We start from the raw sequence: 21,161 nt of genomic DNA, 5'->3' as shown, positions 1-21,161 counted from the left end.
TATGGTGTTGTACATGTAATTAGTTCATCAATCTTCCAGATTTTTCCATTTGATAACATGACTTCTTGGATAGGTTTACCTATTTGACAAACCTTGCAGTTATAGCATTTTTTAAAACCTTTTTCTTTCAACCATGCTTTATTTTCCTCTTTGAAGAAATGACTCTTAGTCAATTGGTCTTTTAGGTTTGGTGCTCGACGATATGTTGTTTGTGGTGTATCACCCACAATCGGACCGATGGTGGCATCCATTTTTAAGATCTTCCAGTTTTTCTTTAGGATATTCCTGATTTGTTTTGATTCATTAGAGAAGGTTGTTATGAATCTTATTACTTCTTTGTCACTCTCTTCTTTCTTCCTTGTTTGCAATAAGGTATTTCTATCCTTTTGGCTTGTTCTTTCCCAGCCTTTCTTTAAGTGACTTTTTGCGTATCCTCTCGTCTCAAATCTTTTACTCATGGATGTGCTTTGTTTGTCCCATTCTGATTCTTCCGAACATATCCTCCGGAGTCTTAAGAATTCTCCATATGGGATGTTTTCAAATAAACACTGTTGATGAAAACTACTAGCATGCAATGTTGCATTGGTTGCGGTTTTCTTCCTATTCAAGGTGGTGTGTACTTCATTGGCTTTGATGTAAAATTCAGTGTACAAGAAGATTACTTTGTTGTCACTTATTTCATATGTAAATTTGAAGTTTGCAGGTGATGAATTGAGGACTTGGAAATATTCTTTAAATTCATCTTCTGAACCATCCCATACAATGAGAAGATCGTCGATAAAGCGTAACCACAGTATCACTTTATTCAACATAGTGTCATTTTCTGCTTGCCACGGCCATTTCTGTTCCCACCACCTCATGGTGAGACAGGCAAAACATGGGCTAAAAGAAAAACCCATAGCCGTGCCTTTTGTTTGGGCGTAGATTTCTTCTCCAAAGTAAAAAACGTTTTGGTTCAGGCATAGTCTCATAATTTCTTCCAGCATGATGTTTTGACGTGAATAGTGCATATTCCTATCCTGGAGAAAGAATTTACAGGCTGAAATTCCCACCTCATGATCTATATTCGTATATAAGGATACGACATCCATCGATATAAATCTATGCGAAGATTTCCAGGGAATTCCATTCAGCTGTTTTAGCATGTCCGTCATGTCTTTTATGGAAGAACTTAACTTAGAAACATACGGGAGCAAGAAGAAATCCAGATAATTTGCTATTGGTTCAAACAGGGAACCCATAGCGGAGACTATTGGTCGCCCTAGTGGTCTAGTTCGATTCTTGTGTACCTTTGGTAGGAAGTACATAGTTGCAGTCACCCGGTCATCCACTGTGAGATATTTATGTTCATCAAAGTCAATCAAACCTGAATCTAGCCATTCAAACTTTATTAGGTGCGCCCATCAAGACGATATGATTAAAAGCAGAGTGAAAATAGTATGGAAGGAATTACTATTCACCATGAATGATAATTGGTCAACATGTTTCAGACCTTAAGGGCTTTCGTCAGGACCTATGATGTACACTACTGCAACACTTACCACATACTGTGATAGATAATTTTCATAGTGTAGACATATCCACTGTGCAGTTGTATGTCTATGTTTATCAACCTTCTCCTGTGAACAGAATAAAGTGAGAGACACACAAAAAAACACAATACATAAATGTAGTCAAAAATAAACATGTCAAATGTATTGATATTGGGTGTGTCAGTTTTGTTTTCACTTTTCAACTCACCCAAATTTGTAGGAGGAACTGCCTCACCTCACCTGGCGCTCGCTCAGGAAAAAAGGAGGCCACGCGCTGAAATTTTCAGAATGATATCATATTATTTATCATATTATTTGCACTTATTTGCCAAATCTTATATTGTGTGACAGACAGCAGACAAGCGGGTCTTATGCTCATATATTGACATGAGCCATGTTTGTTTGAGATGTTATAGTCAGATGTTTGCAATCTTTAAGTGTTAAAAAGATGGGTTTGGCTATATGAGCAAAACTACTTTCGAATCCGGGTTTTCCTTTCAAATCTCCATAGTTACAAGAGATGGACTTTGCAAGAAAAACAAGTAAAAGGAAAGCAAGTATTATGTATTATCTGAAAAAGTCTGAGAAAGTCTGAAAGAAACCTCCCAGACCTCGATTTCAATGCTAAATATAGTTAGTTATAATTAACAAGCTTTTAAGACTACATTGCACCACTGGGCCGCGCATGGAGAAAACACGTTTTGGGACCCCCCTTTTATCTCGGCCCCTGCTGGACGAATCCCTCCACATTTTCAGGGAAGGAGCGGAGCCGAGCGTGCCACCTACTTTGAGAAATTCGCGAAGATTCGTCCACCGGCGGCAAAGTTATTCCCAATAGAATGTTGCGGATTTCCTATGGAAAGTAGATCCTAACTATAACTACCTACTGGCGACCGCCAGTAGGTAATTATATATATATATATATATATATATATATATATATATATATATATATATATATATATATATATATATATATATATATATATATTACCTACTGGCGGTCGCCAGTAGGTAGTTATAGTTAGGATTTTTTTCAATGTTAAATCTGAAAATTCTATTTGGAATAACTTTGGCGCCGGTTGACGAATCTGCCTGAAAATTTCCTCAAAATGGCCTCGCGGCGTTCCGGTCCTTCCCTGAAAGTTTGGGGGGGATTCGTCAAGCGGGGGCCGAGATAAAAGGGGGGTCCCAAAACGCGTTTTCCCCATGTTAATTTCCATAGGGCGGTCGATTTCACTTTTAGCCCGAACGGCTGAATGGATTTGCACCAAACTTGGCAAAATTGTAGGGACTGGTAGCCCGATGTGCCTTTGCTATGTCTCAAGATATGTGCTCCAGTGGATTTTGAGTAATTAAGGTTCAAAAAAATATATATATCTATAGGCGCTCTCCGGTGCGCGCACCGGAGAGCGCTCCAGGCGCGACACGCGACTTGCGCGCAGAAAGCTGATTGGCTCTTGGGTGTCTGTAAACATTCTAAACAGTCTGGAGCGGCCGCCATCTTGTGTCTCGGTAAAATCGAGACACAAGGGGTTTGAAAAAAAAAGGGGCAAATGACCATAAGGGGGAAGAGTAGACCCCCTCTGACCCCCTAGGTTTGATGTAGGGACTAAAATAGTGACCTGCAGGGCATTAAAAAAAAATTTTCCTTTTGCGCGGGGGAAGCGCATGGTACGCGCACCGGCGAAGCACGGGGAAAATCCAGGACCATATTTATGAAGGCCTTGCGCTGTTAGTTTTGCGCCTCCTGTGCGTCAATTTTTGTGACGCACCAGCGGTGTAAAAAAATGCGCATTGTTATGCAATATTTAAAAAGTGACGCATCTATCTAGATGCGTCACTTTTTAAATATAGTGCAACGAGGTACATTTTATTACACTGCTGGTGTTATGCGTCACTTTTCTGTGCGCACTCCTTATGACATTCCAGATGTGTCATATTTAATGTATGACGAATCATGTTGCAAGGAGTTACAGATACGTCAGTATTTCTGACATATCTGTAAACATAAAAGTAATGCGAGGCAGGTGCAAGATTTTGACGCAACAGCATCCTAAAAGTGACGCTGAGAAATCTTATAGATTTTAGTACGTCGTTATTACCAAGCTTTTTGCGGGGGAATGCCCCCTTTGCATACATTATACCTGACGCAGATATAATGTGGCGCAGAGTTTTAAAAAGTGACCCATGTACCTAGATGCGTCACTTTTTAAAAATAGCGTCAGGTATAATGCATGCAGAGGGGGTGTTCTCCCGCAAAAAGCTTTGTAATAGCGACGCAGTGAAATCTTTGAGATTTCACTGCGTCAGTTTTAGGATGCTGTTGCGTCAAAATCTTGTGCCTGCTTTACAGCAGGTGTTAGACTGAGGCAAGACCTTTCACATGCTGCTTTCCCCATTTGAAAGGACACATTACTGGAGTTGCGTCACTTTTGTGACGTACTCCAGCAATGCGTTACTTGGAATGTCATAAGGAGTGCGCACAGAAAAGTGACGCATCGCACCAGTGGTGTAAAAAAATGTGCCTCGTTGCGTTATATTTAAAAAGTGATGTATCTAGGTAGATGGGTCACTTTTTAAAATCAAGCGCCACATTATATCTGCGTGAGGTATAATGCATGCAGAGGGGGTGTTCCCCCACTAAAAGCTTTGTAATAGCGACGCAGTGAAATGTTTGAGATTTCACTGCGTCACTTTTAGGATGCTGTTGCATCCTTTAAATATAGTGCAACGAGGCACATTTTATTACACTGCTGGTGTGATGCGTCACTTTTCTGTCCACAGTCCTTATGACATTCCAGATGTGTCATATTTAATGTATGACGAATCATGTTGCAAGGAGTTACAGATACGTCAGTATTTCTGACATATCTGTAAACATAAAAGTGATGCGAGGCCGGCGCAAGATTTTGACGCAACAGCATCCTAAAAGTGACGCAGAGAAATCTCATAGATTTCAGTACGTCGTTATTAGCAAGCTTTTTGCGAGGGATTGCCCCCTCTGCATACATTATACCTGATGCAGATACAATATGGTGCAGAGTTTTAAAAAGTGACCCATGTACCTAGATGCGTCACTTTTTAAAAAATAGTGTCAGGTATAATGCATGCAGAGGGGGTGTTCCTTGCAAAAAGCTTGGTAATAATGACGCAGTGCGTCACTTTTAGGATGCTGTTGCGCCAAAATCTTGCGCCTGCTTCACAGCAAACCTTTCACATGGTGCTTTTTCCATGTGAAAGGACACATTACTGGAGTTGCGTCACTTTTGTGACGCACTCCTGCAATGCGTTACTTTTGTGTTTACAGATATGTCAGAAATACTGACATATCTGTAACTCCTTGCGAATTGATTAGTCATATATTAAATATGACATATCTGGAATGTCATAAGGAGTGCGTCCAGAAAAGTGACGCATCGCTGTTTTCACGTAGCGATGCGTCACTTTTCAGAAATGAGGCCTCCAGTTTATTCACTGTGTCATAACTTTCTTTTCTAACACTCACCTTCTTTCATTCCTCCTACTTCCCTTCCTTTCACCTCTCATACCTTTCTGTTCTTTCTTACTCATTCTCCTTTCAATTATCAATGCACTATATTTCACTTACTCTTCATTTTTTAAGATTATAGCTCTTTGATGAGAATTGGAGGTAGTTCTGAAAAGAACTTTTGGTTTTCTTCTTTTAACTGAACAGGAACAAAAACAGGGAATAGAAACTGCTCAACAGGAGCAAAAAGAAAAGAAAAAAATTAGGGGTGGGAAGGGCAGTGATGGTTCTCCAATGCCCGAACCATGAGCAGGACACTTTGCTCCCCATAGGTGAGGAGTTGATTGCAGTATCTGCATCTGACGACCCCATGGTTAAATGCAGGTTGAATGTTTGCTACCTGCCCCTGAGATTGTTCTCTTCCAGAAGAAGTTGCTCCTCCTGTTGATGTAGAGGCCCCATCTCTGGGAACCTCTTGTGCCAGAGCCCTGACACTTTCCCGGGCAAAATTCTGGGGGTGCCTCCTCTCCACATGGCGAATCATGGTGCCAAAAGAGTATTTTTTTTGGGGGTTACCCCGTGACAGGACCTGTTTGCAGATCCTGCACTCTACTTTTGGTGCATTCACCTTCTTCTGGTCTGCTGGAAACGTAAAAAATTTCCAGATGAAATGTTCTTTGACCTTCGGCTGAGGAGGCTCTTCATCAATGAAATCATTGGAGTCATCTTCACTGCTGGATGGTCTGGCAGCCATGATGAATCCAGGAATATGGAGCAGCAAAAAAGGCAGGTCTTTCAGTCACAAAAGTGAAAGAAGAAGTGAAGGAAATGGGTGGGGATTTCATTCATTGTAAAAAAAAACTGTTAGCAACCAATGAAAAGTGTTATTTTAGGGTCACATGACCCGACGCGTTTACGCTGCGCGCTCCGGTGCACTTCCGGGTGCGTTTACGCAGCGTGATCGTAGGCGCTTCCGGGGCGCAAACGTGGCGCGATCGTAGGCGCTTTTGCGTGCGTTTATGCGCCGCGCACGTAGGCGCTTCCGAGGGCACTTACGTTGCGCGCCGAAGTGACGTCATCAATCTTTCATAGAAATGCATAATCATTTTCCTTATTAAAAAAACCAAATTTTATTTGTATGGTACGAAATGTTTTGCATTATTATTAACTTTTCATTCATATTTTTTTTCACGAACGACAGTTGCGCTCTGGGTGCGCTTTCAGATGAGCTCTCGGAAAAGCTTACCGGAGAGCTTAGCTGAAAGCTTCCCGGAGCGCGCACCCAGAGCGCAAAAAAAAAAAATTATATAAAAAAAATGAATACTTAAAAAAAACAGCAAATTGTAAAAAAAAAAAAAAGGTTAGAAACTCGATATACAAAGGAATTAGCATTTAAAAAACCTATGAAATTCACTGAAAAAACCATAGGTTTCACACCAGTTATAGTTAGGAATTAGTATTTAAAAAACCTATGAAATTCACTGAAAAAACCATAGGTTTCACACCAGTTATAGTTAGGAATTAGCATTTAAAAAACCTATTAAATTCACTGAAAAAACCATAGGTTTCACACCAGTTATAGTTAGCTGGAAATTTTACTGATATAAAACCATTGAAATTCCCACGTTATAGTTAGATGGACTCACTATAACTTGCGCGTGCAATGCACTGCTGATGATGTCTTATTAAGCCAGTTAACCAATCAATTTTTAAAAACCATCCATTTAGACACTTATTTAAACATTTATTCTTCCATCAACTTTTACATATACATATATAAAATATATTTATTTTTCAGAAAGACACACATTCACTGGATGGTGTCATCAGTGATGTCATGAGTGATGTCACTGACCATGTCATGAGTGATGTAATATGTGATGTCATCAGCAGTGCATTGCACGCGCAAGTTATAGTGAGTCCATCTAACTATAACGTGGGAATTTCAATGGTTTTATATCAGTAAAATTTCCAGCTAACTATAACTGGTGTGAAACCTATGGTTTTTTCAGTGAATTTAATAGGTTTTTTAAATGCTAATTCCTAACTATAACTGGTGTGAAACCTATGGTTTTTTCAGTGAATATATATATATATATATATATATATATATATATATATATATATATATATATAAAATATAAATATATATATATATATATGTTCGTTACTACAAAAGTGTTGTTTGTGAATTTGGTGAATACTGAGAAATAGTAAACTTACTCAAAAGTGTAAGTTACCCTTGTGAGTCTGGCTCTAACACAGTAGAGAGAAATAAATGACAGACTCGCAAATCTGAGATTATATTTCTGGACTACCCACTGGTTCCCAAGGGTCCTGAAATATGTAATTACTAAAAATGATGTAATTAATGTGAAACTGTAGTTATTTGTTCAATGATATTAGCCTAAATATATATTTTTGAACTGACTTGTGTTTCATAAAACGTTTAGTTCTTTTTGGTGACAATGTGCTGTACTCTTGTGACAGTAATTTTGTTGAATATCTTTTGCTCCTCTTCAGAAAAACCAATATACCTTTCGCTGCCTCACTTTCTCTATGTCAGTGATTTCATTTCGGAGACTGTGGATGGTCTGAAACCAAATAAAGAAGAACATGAGACTTTTATAGATGTTGAACCGGTAAGATATCTGAGAGTGTCTGGACTGAAATACACTGTCTTGTATTCATCAAAAAAATATAATTTGTTTTGTTCTACTGCAAGAGAAGCCTGGATGATGAGAGATATTGAACTTTCTCTATTTAAATCTATCAATCTGTAATGTAACATAAGTGTTGGCAAGGGGCACGTTCGCCCTAGAGTATCTTGGCGCGGAATAACTGAGGTTTATTATTACCCAACTCAATGATACTCATTTTATCGAGCTCAGACTGTCCGCAATTTGAACCTGTGACAATGAGGTTGAACACAGGCCCCTACAGTGAACACATTACTCCACTAATCCATCTCTATCTATCTATCTATCTATCTATGTATCTATCTATCTATCTATCTATCTATCTATCTATCTATCTATCTATCTATCTATCTATCTATCTATCTATGATCTGTCTCTCTGTATGTCTGTATCTTAATCTACCTATCGCCCTGTCTAATAAATTGCATGAATGTTAAGACTGATATGTTGACAGTAGCTTCACCATAGGAAAATAAGAAGTAAAGAAACTCTGAGGGTAAGGAGCTACCTTCACATAATTTCCCAGCCCATCACACTAAGTCAACTGTTGTGAAGTCAACCACCCAAATTCAAGGGCACAATCAGAACGATTTCCTTAGTCCCAAGGGAAACTTCTTTATTGCATTCCCTTCAGAGAAATGGAAGACAGACAAGTGTCTCTTACTCTTCTCTAAAATAAAATAGGCTCATATAGATTTATAGTTCTACGGTTTAGAGAACCCTCACAAAATAGTTCTCATCTGCAGGTGTATTTGTAGCTGTGTGGACACTTACCCATGATACCTGAAAGTAGTAGACACACACAGTAGTTTGTGTTTATAAGTGTTGGGACAAAATTTCCTTTGCATGGTAAGAGACATGTACACCTGCCCTGAGTGCGCATCTGTATTGTTGTATGAATCCTTATTGCAGATTTTTTTGTCATAAGCGAACTGGGATCATGCGGGTGCACCATGACATAAGTCTGTCTCATGGATTGCAGTCTTGTTGAACCGGCAGGGGCACCCAAAGTGCTACCCTGATAGTGGTGGAAGTTTCCACCTTCTCCAGGAGTTAAGAAGCACAAGCACGTTGGTGGCAGCATACCATGTAGTGATCAGTAGTAGTGAACAGGATCTTTTTACCCTGTTTCACTGAAGTGAGGCATACAGGCTCACTCACCTTATAAAAGTTCAACTGGTTTGGGCTTAACTCATCATTGGCCTGAATCAGGTAGATATGGAGTGCTGAATCGTGCAGGAGTAGTGACTGCATTGGTTATATGTATGCCTGGGAAGGGTACAGTACAAGGGTGGTTCAGTACGGTGCAATAAATGTGTGGTTAGTACATATACTGGTTGTATGTTTGCCTGAAAGGATTACATTATATAAGAGATGTGTGCTGACAGATTGTTTGTTTAGGATAGCACTCCCTAGTTAAAGATACAAAAGCTTCAATTCTGAACACAGATTACAGATTACAGATTACATGTGTATGCCGATTGGATGTGTGTATGCCTTGGTCCAATTCATAAAGGTAGCAGTGCTGGACCCAAAGTGTGTTGTGAACCTACACCGAGTGTGTGTTTCTGCAATGGTGCAGTGCATGGTGGATCCTGGGTTCCATTTTGGGCAACCGAGGCTCCCTTCTAATGGCCTTGGGAGGAGAAGAAGCCCCCAGACAGATTTCTGTATTGCTGCATTCCTGTGCGCTGGGTGGGGACACACTGAAGGGAAAAGGAATATTCAATTTACATTTCCAAAGACTGCTTTTTGATTCAGTTATAGATCACAAGGAGGAAGTCTGGACACATCTCAGGAAGGGAGATGAAGCTGATAAGAGAATCATAAAGAGTAGGATTGGGGGATCTGGGATTAACATTTTGATACACATTTCATTGTGGCTGATGTCCAGATGTGAATGGTCACTGCCTGCTTGCCAAGACCACTATTCCCTGTGATGAGTACGAGAGCGCTGGAGAGGGTGAGGTCCAGTGGAGAGGAGCACTACAGTGAGGACTCCCTGTGCAAGATGTGAGGCTACAGCTGATCGAGGATCTGGCCATCACTCGTGTGCAAGACTGTTTTTGGTGACATTCATATACCAGGAGAGGGACGCTGTAGACTGTGCCAAGAATTGATTGCTGTGTGGAGGGTGCAAAGCCCACACGGCCTAATTGCATTGACTCTGTATGCTAGAGGCGGCCACCAGTGAAGAAGTTAAGTGACCAGAGTGCCAGGACTTGTGAACACCTGAGTGGTGACCCCTTATTGTAGGAGGGTCCGCCATGGTGTTGGCGATTGTATCTGAGGAGTCTATATTGCATCAGGAAGTTACCACAGCCACTTTGTTTGCCAAGGGGCGTTGCTAGGACCAAATCATCAAAGACTTCGGGACTGAGGTGAGGCTGTGATGGGCGAGACTAGCCACAACAACGTTTCAGGAGTGAATAAGTAAAGCCTTTGGGGACCCAGGGGATTCACTACTGAAAGTTCTGCTGAACCATAGACACTTTTGACTGAAATCTTGGAGAGACAAAAAGGAATCCTTGAGTACTGCCTAATAGTTTGCATTCCCTGATGCGGCCACCAATGAATGGGGAATAACCCTAAACATGTTACAAGGAAGGAGGGTGGGACAGGTTCTCGCCTGATGGCTACTAAATCTCCGACCTCAGCAGGAATTGTGTTGCATATGAATGTTGCATCTCTTTGTATGTGTAGAGTTAGAAATAAAATATTAAATTTTCATATAATAGCAAGTGTTTGGCTGGACATTGGTTTCTTGTTTTATACTGTTTGCATTTTGAGTCGTGTTCACTCACCTGTATCTACATCCCCCTGTGGGAGCTCTTAAGGTTTGGCCAAAGCTACAACTGAGAGTCAAGCGCAGAAGGTGTACCTGGCCCAGTTGAGTGGGATACTTAATAGGTCGGGCCAGGGACATCAGGAGTAAAAGGCTCAACCACCATAGGTGGGCCCAGTAGCCCCTGTGTGCCCCATATCCCATTGAACATGGTTCTGACAATAATAATTGGTTGTTTTAATATGTATGATCAGGAAACAGAACTTGTGTATCAGAATTATAAAAATTATTATTGTACTCTCAGTGTCTGTTTTATAAAACAAGATGAATAAATGAAAACCCCAAAACATCTTGTATGGTGCCTCCCTAATATCTGTTATAAATAGTTTAAGGAAGCTCAGGTTACCCCTTTTATCCATATTATCAGCCTCCTAATTTGGGTCTTAAGTGAATGATTAGTACCTTCCCTCACTTCTTTACGCCAAGCCATGTACTATGCACTCATACCTCTAAAAATTTCTCAGACCTGCAGTCAGATATAGGCTATCTGGCATTCTCCCCAAGTAGCTCACTTTTTTGCCTGTTCTGGTCAAATTCTCAGGTTTTATTTTATAACTTCCGCCCCAGTGATTCTCTATGGAGAGGAAAGGGTGAGCTTTTGCATATGTTTTACTGCATGAATAATGCCTCAGTTAAAAACATACCTAAAAAGCCAGTCGAACATGCTTCATTCCACATTAACTGCCTGCTCGGCAAACAGTCTTGCAACGTTGCTCACTATACACAACTTTCCACACTGCATTTCTATTATGTTTGTTAGTGCGACTAGTGTCAGTCTGCATATTATGTGCCAATCGTGTACACTCATATATTAACACCACTCAAAATATTAGTTTTCTAGGCCCTAAGCCTTTCACATACATGGTCTAAAGATTTAGTGCATTCATATTCATGACACAATTTGACATGATTTGTGTGCCAGGTTCACATGTCATCTTAAGTAGCCTTGCCACATATGGAACAAACTAAACTCCCGCCCTTATTATTACCTCAGAAACCCTACAATTATATGTTTTTAGATTAATCGTTGTGGTTTATATGTGTATTATATTTTTAAGATGGTTCGACTAACTTATTGAAGCAATGCTGTAGATCATATTTAAAAAGTGGCTGTGTGGGTGCATGATGGTTGTTGTATTAGCATATGATTGTTACTAATTGTTTTTAGAATGCTAGTTGTGTTCAATGTAATAGTGGGAGTATAGATGTATTGTGGTGGATGTGGGGATATGACATGGCTTTGTGCCTGTGTGATAGGGAGCGTTTAGTACTGTGCAAGGCATGTTAGGGTAGTTGTTTGGTTGAATTACTGACTGATTATGGGTATATTGAAGATAGTGGGTTCATTCACTTATGATTCTGTGTTGCATCTTATGGTGTGTTTCTTGATGTGCGGTGTTGGTGGTGTGGCCATCGAAATGATGGTTGGATGTTAGTGTGTAAAACTTACTTTGAAAGTGTGTGTCACATTGCGAAGAATGAATTCTGGGGGTTATTATGATGAACTGGAGCACTAGGTAAAGGTAGCATCTTAACCTTATAATGTCATTACTTTTTATTTTTATGTCACAGCTGCTATAAAAATATCAATCAATTTGAAATAATGTTCAACTTTATTTTTTTAAACAAATTTCCTTTTTTGTAAAAGATGTTTTATTTCTAAACAAATTTTATTGGAGATTTGAGTACATCCAGGCCTGATAGGCGACATATTGTGATTTCATCAAAAACACAACAGAACTCAATGAACCTATAGAACTTTGCCCATAGAACACATATAACGGGAAACCACCCCCCACAGACCCCGACTTAAAAAATACATTTTAATATGAACGCATAGTTAAGTATACTTTCAGCATTTGTTAAATAAATTATATATATATATATATATATATATATATATATATATATATATATATATATATATATATATATATATATATATATATATATATATATATATATATATATATATTCACTGAAAAAAACATAGGTTTCACACCAGTTATAGTTAGGAATTAGCATTTAAAAAACCTATTAAATTCACTGAAAAAACCATAGGTTTGACACCAGTTACAGTTAGCTGGAAATTTTACTGACATAAAACTATTGAAATTCCCACGTTATAGTTAGTTGGACTCACTATAATTTGCGCGCCTGCAATGCACTGCTGATGACGTCACATATTACATCACTCATGACATGGTCAGTGACATCACTCATGACATCACTGATGACACCATCCAGTGAATGTGTGTCTTTCTGAAAAATAATTGTTTTATATATGTATATGTAAAGGTTGATGGAAGAATAAATGTTTAAATAAATGTCTAAATGGATTTTTTTTAAGTTGATTGGTTAATTGGCTTATGAAGTGTATCTTAGTGAATACATATATTAGCGAGTATTGTTTAAATATTTAAATGTTTGTATCAGTGTGTGTGTATATGGGTTATCAGATGTTTTTTTTTAGTATCAGTATGAGTGTCTGTATGGTTTGGTGGGGGTGTTACTTAGCACATAGATGCATCAATGACTGACTCACTGTTTGCATGTGTTTAGAAGACAGCATATGTGCAGGACTGTATGGGTGGATGAGTGTGTATATGTGTGTGTTAGTGAGTGAATGACTGTCTCACTAGTGTCTTTATCAGTAACTACATATGTTTTAATCTAGTATATGTGAGTATTGATGTATGCAAGTGAGTATATGTGAGACTGAGAGATTGAAAGAGTTCTTGTTTAAATACGTATGTGTTTCTATAAGTGAGTGTTTAAGAGAGTAAGTATGTGTAAGTTTCCTTAGAAGTAAGGTGGTAGTGTGTGTATAGCTGTATATGCAAATAAATGGATGTTCATTAGTTTATTTGCATGTGTGAGTATGTGTATGAGTAACTTTTGGATGACTGTCGGTGTGTAACAGGATGTATAGGTGTATCACTACATATGATGAGTGAATATATATATGAGTGACTATATAGAACTGTTGGTGAATGAGTGGATGTGTATATAGATGGTGGAATTACTGAATTGGTTGTAGTAACTGGTATGGGGTATCTCCATTGTTTTGAAAATGTTAGTTTCTATTTTTGAATATGTGTTTCAAGGGTTACATTACACTGAAAGGAGGTCTGTCACTCTGTCACAAGGATGGTGTTATCAGTGATGTCATGAGTGATGTCACTGACCATATCATGAGTGATATCACTGACCATGTCATGAGTGATGTAATATGTGATGTCATCAGCAGTGCATTGCAGGCGCATAAGTTATAGTGAGTCCAACTAACTATAACGTGGGAATTTCAATGGTTTTATGTCAGTAAAATTTCCAGCTAACTATAACTGGTGTCAAACCTATAGTTTTTTCAGTGAATTTAATAGGTTTTTTAAATGCTAATTCCTAACTATAACTGGTGTGAAACCTATGGGGGCATATTATCAAGGGGGTTTATCTCTGCTTTTTTGGCTTTAAAAGCCAAGAAAGCGGAGATAAAATTATCTCCCTATTACCTAGCTGTCGCTAACACCAGTTAGCGACAGCTAGTAGGAGATAGCGACCATCTTGGGCCCCACTTTGCATGTCAGTGATATTTATCACTAATGACATGCAAAGTGAGCGTGCCAAGATGTTAGCGACTGAAAACAGTCGCTAACATTGCTATCTCCTATTAGCAACTTTTGGAGATATTCGCGCTAAGCGTGAATATCTCCAAAACCTAACACCTGCCCTGAACATGTCTTAGCCATGTTATCCAATGGGAGGTGGATAACATGGCTAAGAGCATTAGCTCGGTAATGCATGAATATCGCTGACTTTTCAGCGATATTCATGCATTGTGGCGATTTTTATCGCATTTGCGATAAACCTTGGTAATACCAAGGTTTATTTGCGGTACAAAATCGCCGCAGCTCAGCGGTAAATTTTTGTCTCTAACCAAGCAATAGCGATAATTATCGATATTGCTTAGTAATATGCCCCATGGTTTTTTCAGTGAATTTCATAGGTTTTTTTAAATGCTAATTCCTAACTATATATAGGGCCTCAAACCTATGTTTTTTTCAGTGAATTTCAAAGGTTTTTTAATAGCAAATTTCTATTGATATCAAATATAATATTGTTTATAATGAATCCTATATTGTATATTTATGTAATACTATTTTTTATATGTATATATTTCTTTTTTATTTTTTTTGCCCTGGAGCGCTCCTGGTGCGCGTACCGGTGTGCGCACCGGAAAGCGCAGTCTTGCGTCACGCCCCGGTGCGCATACCGGTAAGTGTCCCGTTTGCGCTATTGCCGCGAACGAAAACATCATTGTGACGTATCGCATAGCCGCGTCCGCGTGATACGCACGGCGTAAGCACCCGAGCGCATACGATCGCGATACGTAAGCGACCCGGGACGCGTAGCGTAAGCGTGTCGGGTCATGTGACCTGAAAATAACACTTTTCATTGGTTCAGGACAGTTTTGTTTTCCAATTGATGAAAGCCCCCACCTTTTTTCCTCATTCTCACTTTGTACTTTGGCTGAGGAAGACCTGTTTGCAGACCTTTTTGTACCTATTTGTACTGAGAAATGGCTACAGTAGCAGCAGCAGCAGGATCATCTCAACCACCACCACAAGGACCACCACAACACAACAGTGGTGGAGAAGAAGAAGAGGAGGAGGAGGAGGTGGAGGAAGAGAGGCGGTTCCTGCCTGAAGATACTACCCCCTATAAGCTAAAGGAGCACATTGTCTGGGAGTTTTTTAAAATCCCAAGGGGCCTCAAGAAAGTTAATGCGCCAAAGGTTACTTGTCTGATCTGTGGCACTGTAATTTCCAGCGGGAACCCTGCCAAAAAGTATTCTTTTGGCAACAACACTATGATTCGCCACATGCAACGCTGGCACCCAAACAACTATGCTGCGGCAGAGGTCAGAGAACTGACCAGAAACCCTCCCCAATCTTCTCCCAGCACCTCCCAAAGTAAACAACCCACTCCATCGGGTCCAGAGACAAGGGAGATTGTCCCAAACATCCAACCCCAGTTTGGAGATTTTAAAATAGTTTGTAAATTTTGCGGGACTACAATTTGCTATGGAGAGCAAAGTATTAAACTCATCAACCGTGCTGGAGACAACCACAACTGTAAAAAGAAAGGTTAATTATTTCCTGTTTTTTTTTGCTCCAGTTGAGCCGTTTACAATTCCCTGTTTTTTGTTTGTCCCCATAAAAATTACAAAAAAAATATAAAGTTGTTCATAAAAGCCAAAAAAAGTAAAAAATGTTCCAAAAAACAATAAAAAAAATATAAAACAACAAAAAGAATAAAAAAACAGTTCTTTTTAGAACTACATCCAATTTATAAAAAAATGCTACATTTTTAAAAAACTCTGTCATTTTTTTTTTCCCATGGTACGCTCCCCCGTACGCTCCGCGGTGTGCGTACCGGGCGCTCCCCCCCGCAAATCAAAAAAAATATTTTTTTTTTTGCCCCGCGGGCCCTTTTATGGCCTCCACATCAAATCTAGGGGGTCAGGGGGGTCTACCCTGCCCCCTTTTGGTCATTTCCCCCTTTGTTTTTGCCACCTCTTGTGTCTCAATCCTACCGAGACACAAGATGGTGGCCACTCCGGACTGTTTGGAATGTTGACAGACACCCGAGAGCCAATCAGCTTTCCTCTCGCAAACCTGCGTAGCGCGCTGGAGCGCGTCCCGGTGCGCGTACCGGGGCGCGCTTATAGATATATATATTTTTTTAACCTAAATCACTCAAAATCCACTGGAGCACATATCTTGAGACATAGCTAAGGCACATCGGGCTACCAGTCCCTACAATTTTGCCAAGTTGGGGGAAATCCATTCAGCCGTTCGGGCTAAAAGTGAGTCCAACCGCCCTATGGAAATTAACATGGGGAAAACACGTTTTGGGACCCCACTTTTATCTCAGCCCCCGCTTGACGAATCCCCCCCTAATCTTTCAGGGAAGGAGCGGAGCGCAGCGAGGAAGATTTTAGGAAAATTACAGGCAGATCCCTCAATCGACGCCAAAGTTATTACCAATAGAATGTTGCGTATTGCCTATAGAAAATAATCCTAACTATAACTACCTACTGGCGACCGCCAGTAGGTAATACATATATATATATATACATATATATGTTCAATACAAAGATGCCCTGTAGCATTTGAGAGAGCACACAAACAGTACTCTGCCCACAGCAGTGTCGCGCAGCCTTCTTCCCAACTCCGCCTTCCATCTTATCTGCCAACGCGTTTCAAGGCCGTAACCCCTTCTTCCTGGGCGCAAAACACCACACGTAACAGCCTGCTTTAGTATTTCCGGTTTTTATTTATGCCAAGAACCCACTTCCCGTGGGTTCTTGGCATAAATATATATATATATATATTCACTGAAAAAACGATAGGTTTCACACCAGTTATAGTTAGCTGGAAATTTTACTGATATAAAACCATTGAAATTCCACGTTATAGTTAGTTGGACTCACTATAACCTGCGCGTGTAATGCACTGCCGATGACGTCACATATTACATCACTCATGACATGGTCAGTGACATCACTCATGACATCACTGATAACACCATCCTTGTGACAGAGTGACAGACCTCCTTTCAGTGTAATTTAACCCTTAAAACACAGTAAAATTTCCAGCTAACTATAACTGGTGTGAAACCTATAGTTTTTTCAGTGAATTTAATAGGTTTTTTAAATGCTAATTCCTAACTATAACTGGTGTGAAACCTATGGTTTTTTCTGTGAATTTCATAGGTTTTTTAAATGCTAATTCCTAACTATATATAAAGCCCCAAACCTATGTTTTTTTCTTTGAATTTCAAAATTTGGTTAATAGCAAATGTCTATGGCTATGAAATGTAATATTTTTGAAAATGAATGAATCCTATATTTTATTTGTATTTGAAACAAATTTTTTTTTGTGACCCTGGAGCGTCCCCGGGGGGCGCCCCGGTGAGCGCCCCGGAGAGCATAGTCGTTTGAAGCGCCCCGGTGCGCGAACCGGGAAGCGTCCCGGTGCGCGAATCGGGAAGCGCCCCGTTAGCGCCAATGTCGCGAACGAAAACATGATCGTGACGTATCGCGTAGCCGCGTCCGCGTGATACGCACGGCGTAAGCGCACCCGGAAGCACTCGAGCGAATACGATCGCGCAACGTAAACATCCGACGCGCTTACGCGACGTGACCCGGGGCGCACGCCCGGGAGCGCGTCGCGTAAGCGCATCGGACATGTGACCTGAAAATAACACTTTTTATTGGTGCAGAACAGTTTTGGTTTCATAATGATAAAATCCCTGGTCTTGTGACCTGAAAATAACACTTCTCATTGGTTCAGGCCTTTTTTTTTTCCAAATGATGAAAGACCCCACCTTTTTTCCTTATTCTGACTTTGTCCTTTGACTGAGGAAGACCTGTTTGTACCTCTCTGTACCTTTTTGATCTATATAATGGCTTCAGTAGCAGCAGCAGCTGGTGCATCTGCACCACCACCACCACCACAACCACCCAGAGGACCACCACAAGATTACATTGGAGGTCAACAAGAGGAGGAAGAGGAGGAGGAGGAGGGGAGGAGAAGATGGCTTGAAGAACACAATACCCCATACCAGCCAAGACCACACATTAAATGGGAGTTTTTTTGGATCCCAGAGGGGAAGAAAAAAGGAAATGCAGCCAAGGTGACTTGTCTAATCTGTGGCATGGAACTTTCTAGGGGGAATCCTAGTAAAAAATATTCATTTGGAAACAACACAATGATTAGACACATGCAGCGCAGGCATCCAATCAACTATTCTGCTGCAGAGATGAGGGAACTGGCCAGAAACCCTCCCCAAACTACAAGCACCACCTCCAAAAGAAAGCAACACACTGCGTCGGGACAAGAGGCAAGAGAGACGATCCCTTGCATTCAGCCACAGTTTGCGGATTTCCGAATAACCTGTAAACATTGTGGGAAGACCATCTCCTACGGAGAACAGAGCATAAAGCTCATCGTCCTTGCTGGGGACAACCACAAATGCCCCAATAAACCCTAATTATTTCTTTTCTTTTTTTTTTTGCTCCAGTTGAGCCATTTTCAATTCCCTGTTTTTTCGTTTCTCCCTTATGAAAAATACAAAAAAAATATAAAACTGTTCAGAAAACCCCCAAAAAGTTAACAATGTTCAAAAACCAATAAAAAAAATATAAAACAACAAAAAGAAGAAAAAAACAGTTCTTTTTAGAAATATCTCCAATTTATAAAAAAAGGCTACATTTTTTTAAAACTCTGTCATTCTTTTTTCCCCATGGTCCGCTCCACGGTCCGCTCCCCGGTGCGCGTACCGGGCGCTCCCCCCGCGCAAATAAAAAAAAAAGGTTTTTTTGCCCTGCTGGGCCCTTTTATGGCCCCCACATCAAACCTAGGGGTCAGGGAGGGTCAATCCCTCCCCCCTTATGGTCATTTCCCCCTTTTTTTTCCACCTCTTGTCTCTCTTTCCTACCGAGACACAAGATGGCGGCCGGTCCGGACTGATTCGAATGTTTACAGACACCCGAGAGCCAATCAGCTTTTCGTGCGCGTGGCGCGCCCATAGCGATCCCCGGTGCGCGTACCGGGGCGCTGCCATAGATATATATATATTTTTTAACCTAAATTACTCAAAATCCACTGGAGCACATATCTTGAGACATAGCAAAGGCACATCGGGCTACCAGTCCCTACAATTTTGCCAAGTTTGGTGGAAATCCATTCAGCCGTTCGGGCTAAAAGTGAGTTTGACCGCCCTATGGAAATTAACATGGGGAAAACACGTTTTGGGACCCCCCTTTTATCTCGGCCCCCGCTTGACGAATCCCCCCCACATTTTCAGGAAAGGAGCGGAGCAGAGCAGGCCACGAACTTAGTGAAATTCACGAAGATTCGTCCACCGGCGCCAAAGTTATTCCCAATAGAATGTTGCGGATTTCCTATGGAAAGTAGATCCTAACTAAAACTACCTACTGGCGACCGCCAGTAGGTAATATATATATCTTTGTACTTCAACTGTATATAACCAATTAACTATGGTCGACGTATTGCTCAGTTAATGCTTGTCTGCTTTATTGTAAACCCTTGCGTCCTGTTTCTTTAGGCGCTTGGGCTTTTAATGACCATTTAATTCACCGCCTACTCCCGACGCGTCATGTGACCAAGCTCCGTTCGTGGAGCGAAACGCGTCAGGGAGGGCACTCGCTCTTACACTTTGCTTTAATAAATTTGCACTGCTGGCACCTTACTTGGAGTGATGGCTTGTTGATCTAACAACAGTTATTCATCTTGTGGAGTGGAGGTATGCGCCCATTGCTGCCGCTACCTAAAGCGGTTGGGATCCTGCTTGTTCATATATATATATATATATATATAAATTCACTGAAAAAACCATAGGTTATAGACCATATATAGTTAGGGATTAGCATTTACAAAACTTTAATTTACTCGCACAAAACCATTGAAATTCGCATATATAGTTAGTTGCACTAACTATATATCGCGCACCCGCAATCCACTGCTGATGATGTCACATATTACATCATTCATGACATGGTCAGTGACATCACTGATGACATCACTGATGACATCTCAAATGACATCACTGATGACATCACTGATGACAACACCCAGTGACTGTATGTTTCTGTAAAGTTAAAATATGTCTTACATATTGAAGAATGAGTGGATGTATAAGTGTCTGGATGAAGGATTTAGTAGGTGCATGACAGACTGTATGAGTGAGTGATTTAATGTTTCTCACTGAGTGCATGGGTTAGTGACTAAACTGTCTTAATTTGTGCATCATTATGTCTGTTGTTCTGTAAACTGCTGCATCTGTTGATCTGTAGCTATATGAGTAACTATATGGGTTATTGATTGGTTGCCCAAGTATTTGTATGGGAGACTGAGTGTGTGTGTGGGTGGCTAGGAGGTGTGTGACTCTGTGCATAGATGTGTGAGTAGTTGATTCACTATATGTATGGGTTCAAAAGTGCATGTGGAAACAGCTGTATGGGCGGTTGACTGTCTGCATGAGTGTATTGGTGAGTGAATGGATTTGTAAAACACAGTACATGTGAGAGTTGACATGTATAAATAACTGTGCATAAGAGCCAGTGAATGTGTGAGTGGCTGTAAGGATCATTGTGAACATGTATTAGGGATTGTATAAGAGAATAAATATGTGTTAGTATATGTTTGAATAAGTAAGGTGTGTATAACTGTACAGTTGAGAAAATGGAGGTGTGATTGATTCTTTGCATGACTGACTAGGTGTGTGAGTAACTCCATGGATAAGTGACAGTCTGCGAGTGTCTGTTTATACTGAATGTATCTAAGGTTATATTAGAGTCTGAAGATGTTCATTGTATTATCACATAAATGATATCATCAGTGATGTGATCAGTAATGTCAAATGAGATGTCATCAGTGATGTCATCAGTGATATCATTTGAGATGTCATCAGTGATGTCATCAGTGATGTCCTTTTAGATGTCATCAGTGATGTCATCAGTGATGTCACTGACCATGTCATGAATGATGTAATATGTGACATCATCA

General features: G+C 40.3%; 1 protein-coding gene across 1 annotated transcript in view; it reads left to right on the top strand.

Annotated features, from left to right (window-relative positions):
• The window catches only part of CD36 (CD36 molecule (CD36 blood group)), a 553,162-nt gene that overhangs the window by 418,156 nt on the left and 113,845 nt on the right, over window positions 1–21,161 (top strand). Inside the window, exon 9 of the mRNA XM_086919832.1 lies at window positions 7,546–7,664. Coding sequence (XP_086775958.1) covers window positions 7,546–7,664 — 119 coding nt within the window. The remainder of the gene's footprint in view (window positions 1–7,545; window positions 7,665–21,161) is intronic.

The sequence above is a fragment of the Lissotriton vulgaris genome, chromosome 1_1 (assembly GCF_964263255.1).
Source record: "Lissotriton vulgaris chromosome 1_1, aLisVul1.2, whole genome shotgun sequence".
NCBI classification, from domain to species: Eukaryota; Metazoa; Chordata; class Amphibia; order Caudata; family Salamandridae; genus Lissotriton; species Lissotriton vulgaris.
Note: the sequence above shows the minus strand (reverse complement) of the source record. Positions and strands in the feature narration are given on the sequence as shown.